Raw genomic sequence first — 11526 nt, 5'->3', positions numbered from 1 at the left:
AAAGCTGTTGAACCTAAGTGATAGGTTGGCCTTCAGACAAGCCCCTCATAATGAAAATATCATTTAAAAATGAGCCACAGGTAATGAAACACGTTGTGCAATGTCAAGAGAACAATGCCATGGGTATTATTTTCCATAAAGGAATAACTTTCATAACCGTGCGTGGGCTGCTTTAAGGCAGGGCAGAATGAGTTTATAATATGGGAATATACCTCAAGGCATTCTGGGTGATTGACTGCAAACAGTTTCCATTCTTCCAGAGAATAATGCTTCTGAATAGCAGTGAACATTGCATGCTAGAAAAAGAAAAGAAACAAGCAAACTGATAGTAACGTCCAAGTTAGTCATCTCTCCTTCTCCCATTCTGCAGCTGCAAACTTAGCACTCTGACATGTCACTGTGTCTTACTTTTATATTAATCTTGCTTGAAATAATAATGAATTAGGGCTTGATCCTGATTCCTCTTCAGTGAGAGTTCACAGTGCTTAGCACCTTGCAGGATCGGTGTCTAAATAAGCAAGAATCCACCATTAAGTATGCAGTTGTTCAGTGTATTCTCAGTTTCTTGCTCACTATGGATGTGTTGTGAGTCATGAGGCTAGAGGCCAATTAACTAATGAGTTCTGATTGCAGTAGCTGTACTACTAGATAACCTGCATGATCAAAATCTTTGCAGCTAATCAGATTTCTCTTACATAATGCACTATTTATAAATAGAAACAACAGAGAAGCAATTACAAGGTTGTAATGTCACTAAAGGGTTCTGATAATATCAATTCTATCATCTCCCCCACTGGGGGCTGACCTCAACTAGCTACAGCCAGGTAAAAATTACCTGTGCCTTGTGCCCACTAGGATTTTACATGCAGAGTGCTATCTTGGGTTAGGTATCTTGATGTGAAAAAACCCCTCTTTCTGCAGTGAAGACACTGTCTTAAGTTTTTACCATCCTGTTCTTGATTTTATCACAGCGGTTCCCTTTGCATCCTAACTCCCAATGCACATATCTAAAGTATGTAATTGCCTTATTACAGGACATTCTGTCACCAAACAAATGGTTTCCCAGCTTTTGCAGAGAAAGATGAAAGTCAGCACTTACTTTAGTCATCACCTTTGCCATTTCAAACGTGCCCACGGTGTCCATATTTGCCACCATAATGGGGATCCCTGTGTATGTTTGTTTGGAGTTGCGGAATGTGAAGGTTCGAATGAGATCTACCTGTGAGGAATGAATGCAAATTCTGGTAAGTACCTTTATACCAACAGAGATTACCCCCAAGCTGTCACAATTATATACAGCACAGAGACAACAGGAGTTTTGCCACTGATTTCAGTGGGAGCAGAATTGAGCCCAGCCTCTCACTCATCCCCGCAGTACTCTTGCTCTTACATGTGCCATTGTTTTCTTCCATTGGAAGCATTCCCACCTCTGCCTCCCAGCTGAGAATGAAAATGGGAGGGGGAAAGGAGGTAGGGAAGAAATTAAAATGAGAAGTGATAGGAGCTGATGGGAATAGGGAAGGGTCAAGATGATTTTGAATTATTTTATAAATAGGGCCTTACCAAATTCATGGCCATGAAAAACATGTCACGGACCATGAAATCTGGTCATGTGTATTTTTACCCTATACTATACAGATTTCACAGCTCTGAAGGCAGTGCCCTGCTACCAGCAGAACAGAAGTAAGGGTGGCAATACCATAAAGTTGTGCAATGCTCCCTTATAATGTTGTTTGGCTGCCTGCTCTGTCCACTGCTTGTAAGATTCTGTAGAAGAGCAGCGACTTTACAAGGGAGCATTGCACAAGTTCCTCTTCTCTGCCTCCTCCCTCTTCCTCCCGGCGATTCCTCCACCGCCAAACAGCTGTTTGGCAGCACTTAGGACTTTCTGGGTGGGGGGGAAAGGAGCGGGGATGTGGTGTGCTCCGGAGAGGAAGTGGAGTGGGGGTGGGAAGAGGCAGGCCTGGAGTGGAACAGGGATGGGAAGAGGCGGGCCTGGAGCATCCCCCAGCAAAGTCAGCGCCTGTTCTTCTCCAGGGAAGCTGCCGCTGCTGCTGCGAAGGTGCTTCCTAGCATCCTTGCCTGCAGCAGGCTGGGCCTGGGTGCGGTAAGCCAGGGGCACTTCCCAACCACAGTACAGTATATAATGCCTTTTGTCTGCCCAAAACAAAATTTCCTTGGAACCTAGCCCCCCCACATTTACATTAGATCTTATGGGAAAATCGGATTTGTTTAACATCCTTTCACTTAAAGTTGCATTTTTCAGGAACATAACTACAATGATAAGTGAGGAGTTACTGTATAAAGAGCATCTCCCTTATTTAGCATTCCCCAATAGAAAATGTTAACACAAACGCACAATATTAAGACATTGGGTTAATCTGTGAAGTATCTCCCCACATACTGCTGAGACTCCTTCACTGGTCTCTACATTTTCCATTCTTCAGCCTTCACCAGAGAGATGCTTCAAAGAGCTGAAAGGAGGTAAAATGCCCACCACCAGATACCATAAGAACACCTGATTTTGACAGTTTGCTTACAGGCTCTTTGGCGCTCTAAGTCAGGAGTCATCAAACTTTTTCACAATGCAAACCACATTATTATTTCAGTAGCACCTAGGGGCCCCAGTCACAGCGCAGTACCTTTTGTGTTAGGCTCTCCAAACATGTAATAAGGAAAAGAAAGGTCCTTCCCCGAAGAGTTTACAATCCAAATAGGAGCTTACATCTTAATAGAGAGATTGCCTTGTGGATCAATTCCCATTCCATTGACTCCCAATTCCATCATGTAGACCCACCCAGCCTCCCATTTTCAATCACATAATATTCATATAGCAATTTCTGCCACATCCCACATGGAAAAGCTAATATTAGCAAAGCATTTAATGTATTTGTACTTCTTTTAATGCAATTTAGAAGCTGGGGACAGGAAGAGATAGAGCACAGTTTGAGAACCACTGCTCTAAACTAATATACAATCCAAACGCCCATTCAAACGAACATGAAAAGAGGAGGAAAGGAAATGCTCATATGGAGAGCACCAAGACATAGGGCAAGATGTGAACCAGTGCCTGAACCACAAGACCTTTCTTCTTCCAGGGAGCCTCACTTCCACTTCTTATTCCAGCTCTGAAACGACCCAGGTAGGTGCTGCGTGTCTTTCTCACATTACTCTAGATGTACAATGACATTTCCAGGGATAACGCTGTATTGACAGGGGTGTTGTGGAGGAAGCTTGCAATCCCTCCACCAATGAGGTTCTTTTTCTGTGTATCTAGAGAGAAGACTTCAGTCTCCAGGGTTGTTAATCCAGCAACTTTTCACCAATGGGAAAGTACACTTAGAAAAAAATGTAAAACCAACACACACACACAAATTATCTACTGTGAACAGGCTGCCCCATTTTTCCAGGAATGAGGGCACCAGTAGCAGCCACACTGCATCGTGCAGATTACCATACCTTACAGGAAATGAGTTTTGGCATTAAGGTAAGTGGAGGAACAACTCCCTCAGTTTCATGCAGCTCTCCAGCCTTCTTTCAGTTTACAATTTTAAACTAATGGCTAGTCTTCCTGAAAGATACTGGATTGGCAACGATCAAAATGGAAGGACCCGAAAATAAAATCCAGCACAGGCAGCAGCAGTGTAAGCTTCCCAAGCATTGTCCAATAAGCATATCTCAGCCTGAAACTGGAGTGACCTGTAAGAGTGCAAGAGTGGTGCAGCCTCCATACTATGCTGTCCCTGGCCCCTCTCCTAAGAGTCCCAACATGGGGCTTAGTGCCAACTGTGGTTTTGTCATGTGCCACCCACCCATCAGAGATGGGAGCTGAAATTAATATTGGTCATATCTGTAATATTAGCGATATTTGAGTTTGGACAAATATCCATCATACCCTGCGTTATTGATGTTCAAGGTACTCAGAAAAAGTAGTCATATGGTACACAGATCAATGCTCCATTAGCTCTGCCTGATCCTAAATTGTAGTGCAGGCAGAAGGGAGCACTGATCAATGTGTACCTTGTTCTTAAAGACCCAGCAGATATTGGGCTCTCTCCCCCCTCCTGATCACAGTGTGGGGTGAAAGGAGGAAAAGGGAGAAAATGCATTGTCTCCTCCCTGGGGATGGCTAAGAGGAATGCACCATTGGCTCAGCTCCCACCCCCCGCGCTCTAGTGGTCAAGGTGAAAGAAGGACCCATTTCCCTCAACTATGTTGTCTGTGCAGGGAGGAGAGAGAAGAAGAGATATCAGACAGTGGCCAAATCCAGCAGCACAGTTGGGCCTGCCGACTGCCAAACCTGAATACCCCTCAGGTGTGCCCAAATGCAAATGTTGGGACCCATGCACATCTCTGCTTCCCCCAAATAACTGGATTCACTTCAACGACGATTGAATTCACTTCAATTCACCACGGATTCACTTCAACGAGGACACCCACAACCATCTGATGCTAACAACTTCCAGTTACTCCCAACCCAAGTTTGATTTCAAATCCATGCCCTATGGGTGAATGATTCTATACCCTAGGAAGCCCCTGGCCCATGCAACTCCCCCTCCCTACCTGCACCTTTTTTTTCAAAATCTGAATTCAAGCTTCTGAATTTTGATTCCCTCTCTCTAAAAGGAGGGAGTAACTCCAGGAAGCAAAGACAAGGCAAAGTAACAAGAATAAAAGATGACACTGCAGACCAGCCAGGGAAAGGAATCTATGTACACCGCCCAATTTGCCATGCTGTACTGCACTACACTGTCCCTCTGTGAAGGTGACTTACTCTCAGCTATTAGGTAAAGTGCTGTCTGTGTAGAATAGGACATTCGAACTGCATAGCCAGGTACTGTTAATTTAAACTTCAAAGCATCAGCTTGTTGGGTATCAGGCACTGTAGTAAGCAGCCTCTGTTCCCTGGCCAGCGCTATTTATTTATACTCTTGTTTTGAAGCAGGACTGGGGCTGTTTCAGATTTGGCTCTCACAGGTACTGTCAGTTTCTGTTGCTACAGCCTCAGTGATGGTGTCCAATTTCTTAACCTTCATCAGCTTTCATTAAGCCCTCATGACATGCGCTTTTTTCACATGAAATGCTTTTCACTGCTCACCATGCTCTCCCGAGGTAACCCTCGCTTACCAGCCCTGGTTCTTCTAGCATTTCCCCTTCACATCAACCCCTCCTTCCCCCATGCATAGACAGCTAATATACAAAACCCTGCATTAAAATAAATAAAAGAGGCCCTCGACCTCACAGCCCACAGCTCCACCTGTTTGCCAGGCCACTGCATTTAATTTTAAAGAGGAATCTCCACGCTGCTTAAGTGAACTACTGAAAATGATCAAAGGTGGTCCTTGCTTATGAGGGAAGAACTAATAAGGGCAATGAGTAAATTAGCCCAGGATACCATTATTACTGAGTTGAAAGGGAGCACTGCTCAAGTTATTATCATACTGACAGGGACTCTTTAGCCTTATTCCTGTATTCTTCTTGGTGAAATGCTTCTGCTTGGATTAGCTCTCAGAATGCCTGCCCATAACAAATCCAGCCACCTCTACTTTTGACTCCTTTCCCTCCTGATCCTCTTCTTCTCACTATCTCCTTTGCCCCTTGTTGAAGGCTAAATCCTCCCTCCCTTCCCAAACCCAATGCAATACCTGTATTAATCACATGGTATTTAACATCTGGGGTGAATGGTGTCACAAGATGAGGCGGCCATGTTTGTTGTGAGTTCCTAGCGATGCAGAGTTTTGTGGGGTTTCCCGTAATGAGTGTTAAGGTTACTGAGACAGAACCATGCAGACGTTATGGAAATGCTTTGACTGGCTAATAATGATCCTCCGTCGGATGACTGAGAGCTGCATATGCTGCAGTTACTGAGACCCAACTCAGCTGTGGCGATGCAGTTACACACCCAGACCTGGTCAGACTGCAGGGATTTACATAACGGAGAAAGACGCGGCCAGTTAATAGGTTGCCAGCTGAACAGGATCCCAGCCCTCTGACAGGCAGAGCCAATTCAATGGCACCACGGCATTAAAAATCTCGCCTCCTGCTCTGTTAATAACTGGGGCTTCTTCATCAGCTCATTTTGTATTTATGGTCACGTGCACCCCCCGGTGTGCTGTTGTTTTACTTGCCAGATTCAAGGGCAGGCCTGTTCGCCCTGGGACGCATGGTTTGTAACTGGACCCCCGGGGAGGGGGAAGTGTCCCGCTGCTGGCTTAGCAGCGCACACGTTCCCTGCGCGCTGCAGGGGAATTACACTCTAGGTCACCTTCTCTCCCCCGCCCCGGGGCACTGCAAAAACCCGCGGATGCACCAGGAAAGCAGCGCCTGTCGCGAGGCGCAGGCTAAGGTCCGAGCACTCTTTAGTTTTCAAGTCAGCACTGAGATCAGCAGCGCTCCTTGCACCTCTCCGCGAGCAGCGGGCGCCTTTCCAACCAGGGCTGCACAGGGGCCGGCCGGCCGGCCGCTCCCCCCACGCTGCAGAAAGATCGCCTGCAATGTGGCTTCAGCTAAGTGACACCCCCCGACTGTCTGTTAAAACGGTGTGCGGGGGAGGGTTCCCCGGGTAACCCTGCGCAGCCTGGGAAATAAAAACAACCGCGAGAAAGCGGCTGCGAAGTTAACGCTACAGAATGCCCCCCCCCCGCATGCTCGGTTTGAATGCCCCCACCTCGGCTCTGCTTTTGAGGCTGCTTCGCTTAGGTCTGAGCAGGACGTCATGAAAGTCCAGTTTGAGATCCGCTTCAACGTGGGGCATCTCGCCGGGACTGTTGGGGGGCGCCCCCTCTTCGCGTATGCGCTTTCTTGCTGCCGCCGGTCCGCGTCTGGTGCCGAGCCGAGCCCGCTCCCTTTGCAAGGAAGGTTTTTAGAAGGCGCGCCGCGAAGAGCCCGGAGCTGGTGCTCAAGCGCCCGAGCTTTATTAGGACAGTCACACGGGGCTGTTTTTAGCACGCGCCGCTGCACGCACGGCACAATGGCAGCTGCTCCTCGTCCTCCCCTGCACCTTTCGCCTGCCTGCCTGTGTCTGGCTCAGCGGGTTGGGGCTGGGCGTGTTGCTACAGCGCGCTGCCGCAGGGCGCTCCGGATTCAGCCGAGTGGGTCCGTGGGTAGGAGCGAGGCGTCACCCACCGGAGACTGCCTGTGACAACTGGCAAGCTGGAGCCGTGTCCAGTTAAGGGCGAACCCAGGGGAAAGGAGGAAGCTCCCAGCACATGTGACCAAGCTCTAGCTATATATAGCTGTCTGCTCTCTGGGAAGCAGGGGCTCAGTTGTGTGTGTTACTCCAGCTGTGCTGTAGTGCACCCCCCCAGCGATCCCGTTATGAAACGTCACTTGTGTCACTGAAGGCTCAGACTTTACTCCCTTCCCTTATTTGAAGCTGCATTCCTGGCAGAGGAAGACTGGGTGGCTGTGGTGCCCATTCTCTGGTATCACCACACAAGTGCTGCTTGTTTTCAATGGAGCCAGTCATCCGGTGGATCTTGTTCAGTGTTTCTTTAACATTTTTGCAGCTCCTTTGTTTAAGATTTCAGACAAACTGCGTCCCTAGTTCCTCCAGCACTTGGCATTAGGGCCTGACCTAATTTCCTCTGTTCTGAGACTGTCATTCAGGTTTAGGCCTCAGTGGTTGGCTAGTCTCTTGTCCTTCCTTCTGACTGCTGGTTTTTCCCTCTTTGACCTTTCATTCTGTGCCCTCTGCTGTAGCCTTCACACATGAGAGCAGCGCTGAGAGTATAGTGTATGGCACTTAAGAGAAGTGAGGGTGTGAAACTCCTCCTCCCCTGCTGGCTATGCTTGCTGAAGCCAATGCTCTATGCATCCAAGAGAGGAGAGTGACCTGCCAGTGGTGCACAAGCATAATTAAGCTCTCGGCCAAGTAATGGTGGAGGCCTGGACGGAAGCCATCCTCTTGAATCTGGAACCCTACAAAACATTGAGAAGCTCAGATCGGGACCTGACCTTTGCAGTTAATCCCTATCTCTTTATAAAGGGCTGACCAAAACCTGACCGTCCCTGAGCTGTGGTGAAATTCAGAGATGACCCAAGCTTTGCAGCTCAGGCCCATGTCTATTTACTAGGCTGAGTTGTGTAACTCATACCTGACAAGAAGTGATGGTGAGTGGAAGTTTAGGAACTGTTTCACAAACTGATGTGGGTTTGTTCTGTTATAGCCTTGCAGTTATAGAGTAGAAATGTAGATGAAACCTGGCAGCTGGTTAATTACAGCATATCAGTAGCGCCATCAGTCATTTGGAGTTTCTTTTGTACATACACCCCAATTTTGGTGGGTATGGGGAAGTAAGGGAGGGTACTTTTGGCCCTCTCAAATATCAATTAGGCTGAAACTTGGCTTATTTATTCTCTATTTATTTAAAATATTAGGAGCTGTTAGACAAGTTTAAATGAAAAAAGCTCCATAGCAAAGAAATTAGAATTTGGGCCCATTCTGCTTCCATTAAGTTAGGCTGCGTCCAGGATTAACTGACTGAAATTCTATGACATGTAATACAGGAGGTTAGACTAGTTCATCGGAGCAATCCCTTCTGGATTTAAAGATCTATTAAACTCGAATCAATGGCAGTTTTGCCACTGACTTTGGTGGGAGCAATATAAAGCTTATGTTGCCCATAGCTGGAGAGTGGAACATGCTGTTCACCACTGGCTTCTTTTTCCAAGCAAAAAGCAGATGTGTTGCAGAGCCACATGACACTGCCTTCTTTATCTCCAAATTGCACACAGCCCAGCAGATCCCCTGCCCTCAGCATGGCTCTTATGGCAGTGGTTGCTGGTGTGTCCCAGATAAATCAATATTGCTGAGCACTGTGGACCAAATTTTCAAAAGTAGCCACTAATTTTGGGTGTCTCCATTTTTGGGGTGTCCAAGGTGAGAGAGGGAAATACAGGTGCAGCTACACTGAAACTGTTGGCTTGTCTACGCTGCCCCATAATTCAGACTAGGGGGTGTGAATAGCAGTGCACACCAAAGTGCTGTGCTGTAACTCTGCCATGTGGACACTGCGGGCCATAAGTGCTGGAAATAGGGGTGCTGCTGCACCCATTGGCTTGAAATAGTAATAACAACCCAAATACATGGTTTCTGCCATCAGCACCCCCACTGTAAAAATTGTTCCAGCACCACTGCTGCGGGCGCAAACTTAAAGGTTCCTAGTTCATATTAGTGTAATCCTCTTCAAACAGGATTACATTAATGTGAACTATGAACCTTTTATTTCGCTCCTGCAGCATCCACACAGAGGCATTTCAACTCAGCACTTTGGTGCACACTGCTATTCACAGCCCCTGTAGTCTGAACTGTGGGGCAGTGTAGGCATAGCCTGTGACCCATATCTTTTAGAGAGGTGTCTCACCTCGATTTAAAGACTTCACATGATGGAGAATCGACCACATATCCCTTTGTTTGCTGTTCCAATGGTTAATTGCCACTGTTAAAAAATTGTCCTTTATTTCTGGTTTGAATGCCTTTTTCTCTATATTACAGAACCCTTTAATATTACATATTTTCACCCTGCATAGGTACTTATAGACTGTGAACAGGTCATCTCTTTGATAAATTAAATAGATTGAGCTCCTTTAGTTTCTCACTTTAAGACATGATTACCAAAACTGTAATTATTTTGTAGCTCTTTTGTGAACTCTCTCCAATTTTAAAGTGTGGACACCAGCCAGGACACAGTGTTCAATTAGTAGTGGTCATCACTGCTGTTGACAACAATAATATCACCTCCCTACTCCTACTTGATATTCCCCTGTTTATACAGCCAAGGCTCAAGTTAGCCCTTTATCTTGCGAGTGGCATGATGGAAGAAAACTTCTGAACTGCTTTATCAGAAAAGATCAATGGTCAATCTCATCTAGTATGCTGTCTTCTGACATTTCTCTATGCCTCATGCTTCAGAGAAAGGTAAAAAAAATGCATCATAATAATGTGCAACACTATGTCTCAGAGAGAATCATCTTCCTTACTCCAGCTGGTGATTAACTGAAGCTGGAGTAGTACTGGCCCTTGTGATTTTTAGCCTCGTTGGTGTAACTACACATGCTTATTTATTTCATAGTAAAGACGAGCCTAACCACAAATTTCAGGTCCTGATCTGAAGTCCTCCCAGAATTCAGGGTGTTGCAGGCTTGGGGTTTTGATCTGTCCCATTTTATAGACAGGGTCAGTTGCAACATTCTGATCTGAATTATCCTAAAACTGGGTGTGTGTAGGTCTAGGAGGTTGGTCGAGGTGCCACTTACATTTATATCTGTTTATTTTTTAATCTTATGCAGTTTTCATCAGTTAATCTGTTGACAAGTATTTTCACAAGTTAATTATATACTGCATAAAAAGTACTCCTTTGAATCCAATTTCAGGTTGTTTTTAAGTGAGCAAATTAACCTCTTCGTCAGCCAGTTGCAATTCCAAAATATTGAAAAATGCATGGGATGGCAATCCTAGCAAAGTCTGAGTGCTTCAGAGCTTTGGAGACTCCTGAGCACTGAATGACTAATGAGAATGTCAACAGAAAACCATGCCTTGATTGTCACAAAAGATGCATTGAGATACTTCTCTTAACTTATTTGTAAAATTGTGGACTTGGTCCTCACGTCAGGACCACAGTTGCCCACTTTCACACGGTAAATAAGCACCCCGACTTTCACAATAAGCCAAAAATCAAGCTAATCCCATTACAAAACAAGCCAATCCCTAAGAACCCCAATACTCTGTGTGACTAGATCCCCCCGGCGTGCAGTCTGGGACCTTGGTGGGCCCACTGTGCACCCCTGACTCTTTCCCCACCTTGCGCCCCCTTGCCCCTGCTTGCCAATCAAAAAAAAAAAAAAAAAAAAAAGCAACAAGCTACAAGCCAAAAACTAGCCAACAAGCAATTGCATGTCAATTAAGCCAAAACCAAGCCCAATTTCTGCATTTTTTTTGCAGGTTTGACATGTATGGTCACGACCTGTGCTCAGCACAGGACATGATCGGCTTTAGACTACCGTTATGCATATCCAGTCTTGGGGCTAGCCAAAGCCAAGTCTTTGCCAAGGGGCATTACCGGAGCAAAGAAATGGTCTGGCCAATTCTTTCCATGGCCAACCCCCTGCTATGGAGATTGCAAAGGTTACACCTGGGGATTCCCCCATCCTTAGATGGCTGGGTAAGCCAGCTTTACAACCCCTTTGCACTGGTGAAGTTGTCCAAAGGGGTCATAGAGCCAGGACCTGGACCTACAAGTTTACAAGACTACATGGTGAGGAGTAAGTCCTTTTGCTTATTATACTAATTATATTATATTCATTTATTAACTCTGTAATTACTACACATCGCTTCTTTCATCTGAGGATCTCAAAGGGCCTGACAAACATTTTTAATTAATTAAGCTACACAGCACCCTAGTGAAGCTTTATACCCATTTTACAGATGAGAAAGGTACAGAGGGCCAAATGCAAGGATGAAGTAAATCATTGTCTACGCTACACATTGGTATCCTGATTATGATCTCACAGTGGTTTTACACCAGT

At 45.9% G+C, this 11526-nt stretch overlaps 1 protein-coding gene and 1 long non-coding RNA gene across 3 annotated transcripts in view; one reads left to right on the top strand and one right to left on the bottom strand.

The window, feature by feature from the left end:
- GMPR (guanosine monophosphate reductase) overlaps window positions 1–7136 on the bottom strand; it is a 59889-nt gene extending 52753 nt beyond the window's left edge. The window contains exons 1-3 of one of the 2 annotated variants that reach the window (XM_065398822.1): window positions 6668–7136; window positions 1100–1219; window positions 213–296 (exon numbers count right to left, since the gene is read on the bottom strand). In XM_065398822.1, coding sequence (XP_065254894.1) covers window positions 213–296; window positions 1100–1219; window positions 6668–6754 — 291 coding nt within the window. In that variant the 5' untranslated portion in view covers window positions 6755–7136. Of the gene's footprint in view, window positions 1–212; window positions 297–1099; window positions 1220–2359; window positions 2401–6667 lie in introns of those variants that run through there. The other variant, XM_065398823.1, reaches the window with a different exon arrangement.
- Window positions 7137–7989: 853 nt separating this feature from the next.
- LOC135875162 (uncharacterized) lies at window positions 7990–11039 on the top strand. Its single transcript, XR_010561164.1, has 3 exons — window positions 7990–8112; window positions 9777–9919; window positions 10943–11039. It is a non-coding gene; the product is annotated as an uncharacterized LOC135875162 (long non-coding RNA).
- Window positions 11040–11526: the final 487 nt, after the last annotated feature.

The sequence above is a fragment of the Emys orbicularis genome, chromosome 2 (genome assembly GCF_028017835.1).
Source record: "Emys orbicularis isolate rEmyOrb1 chromosome 2, rEmyOrb1.hap1, whole genome shotgun sequence".
In the NCBI taxonomy this organism is placed as follows: domain Eukaryota; kingdom Metazoa; phylum Chordata; order Testudines; family Emydidae; genus Emys; species Emys orbicularis.
This window is presented reverse-complemented; position numbering and strand designations above follow the sequence as displayed.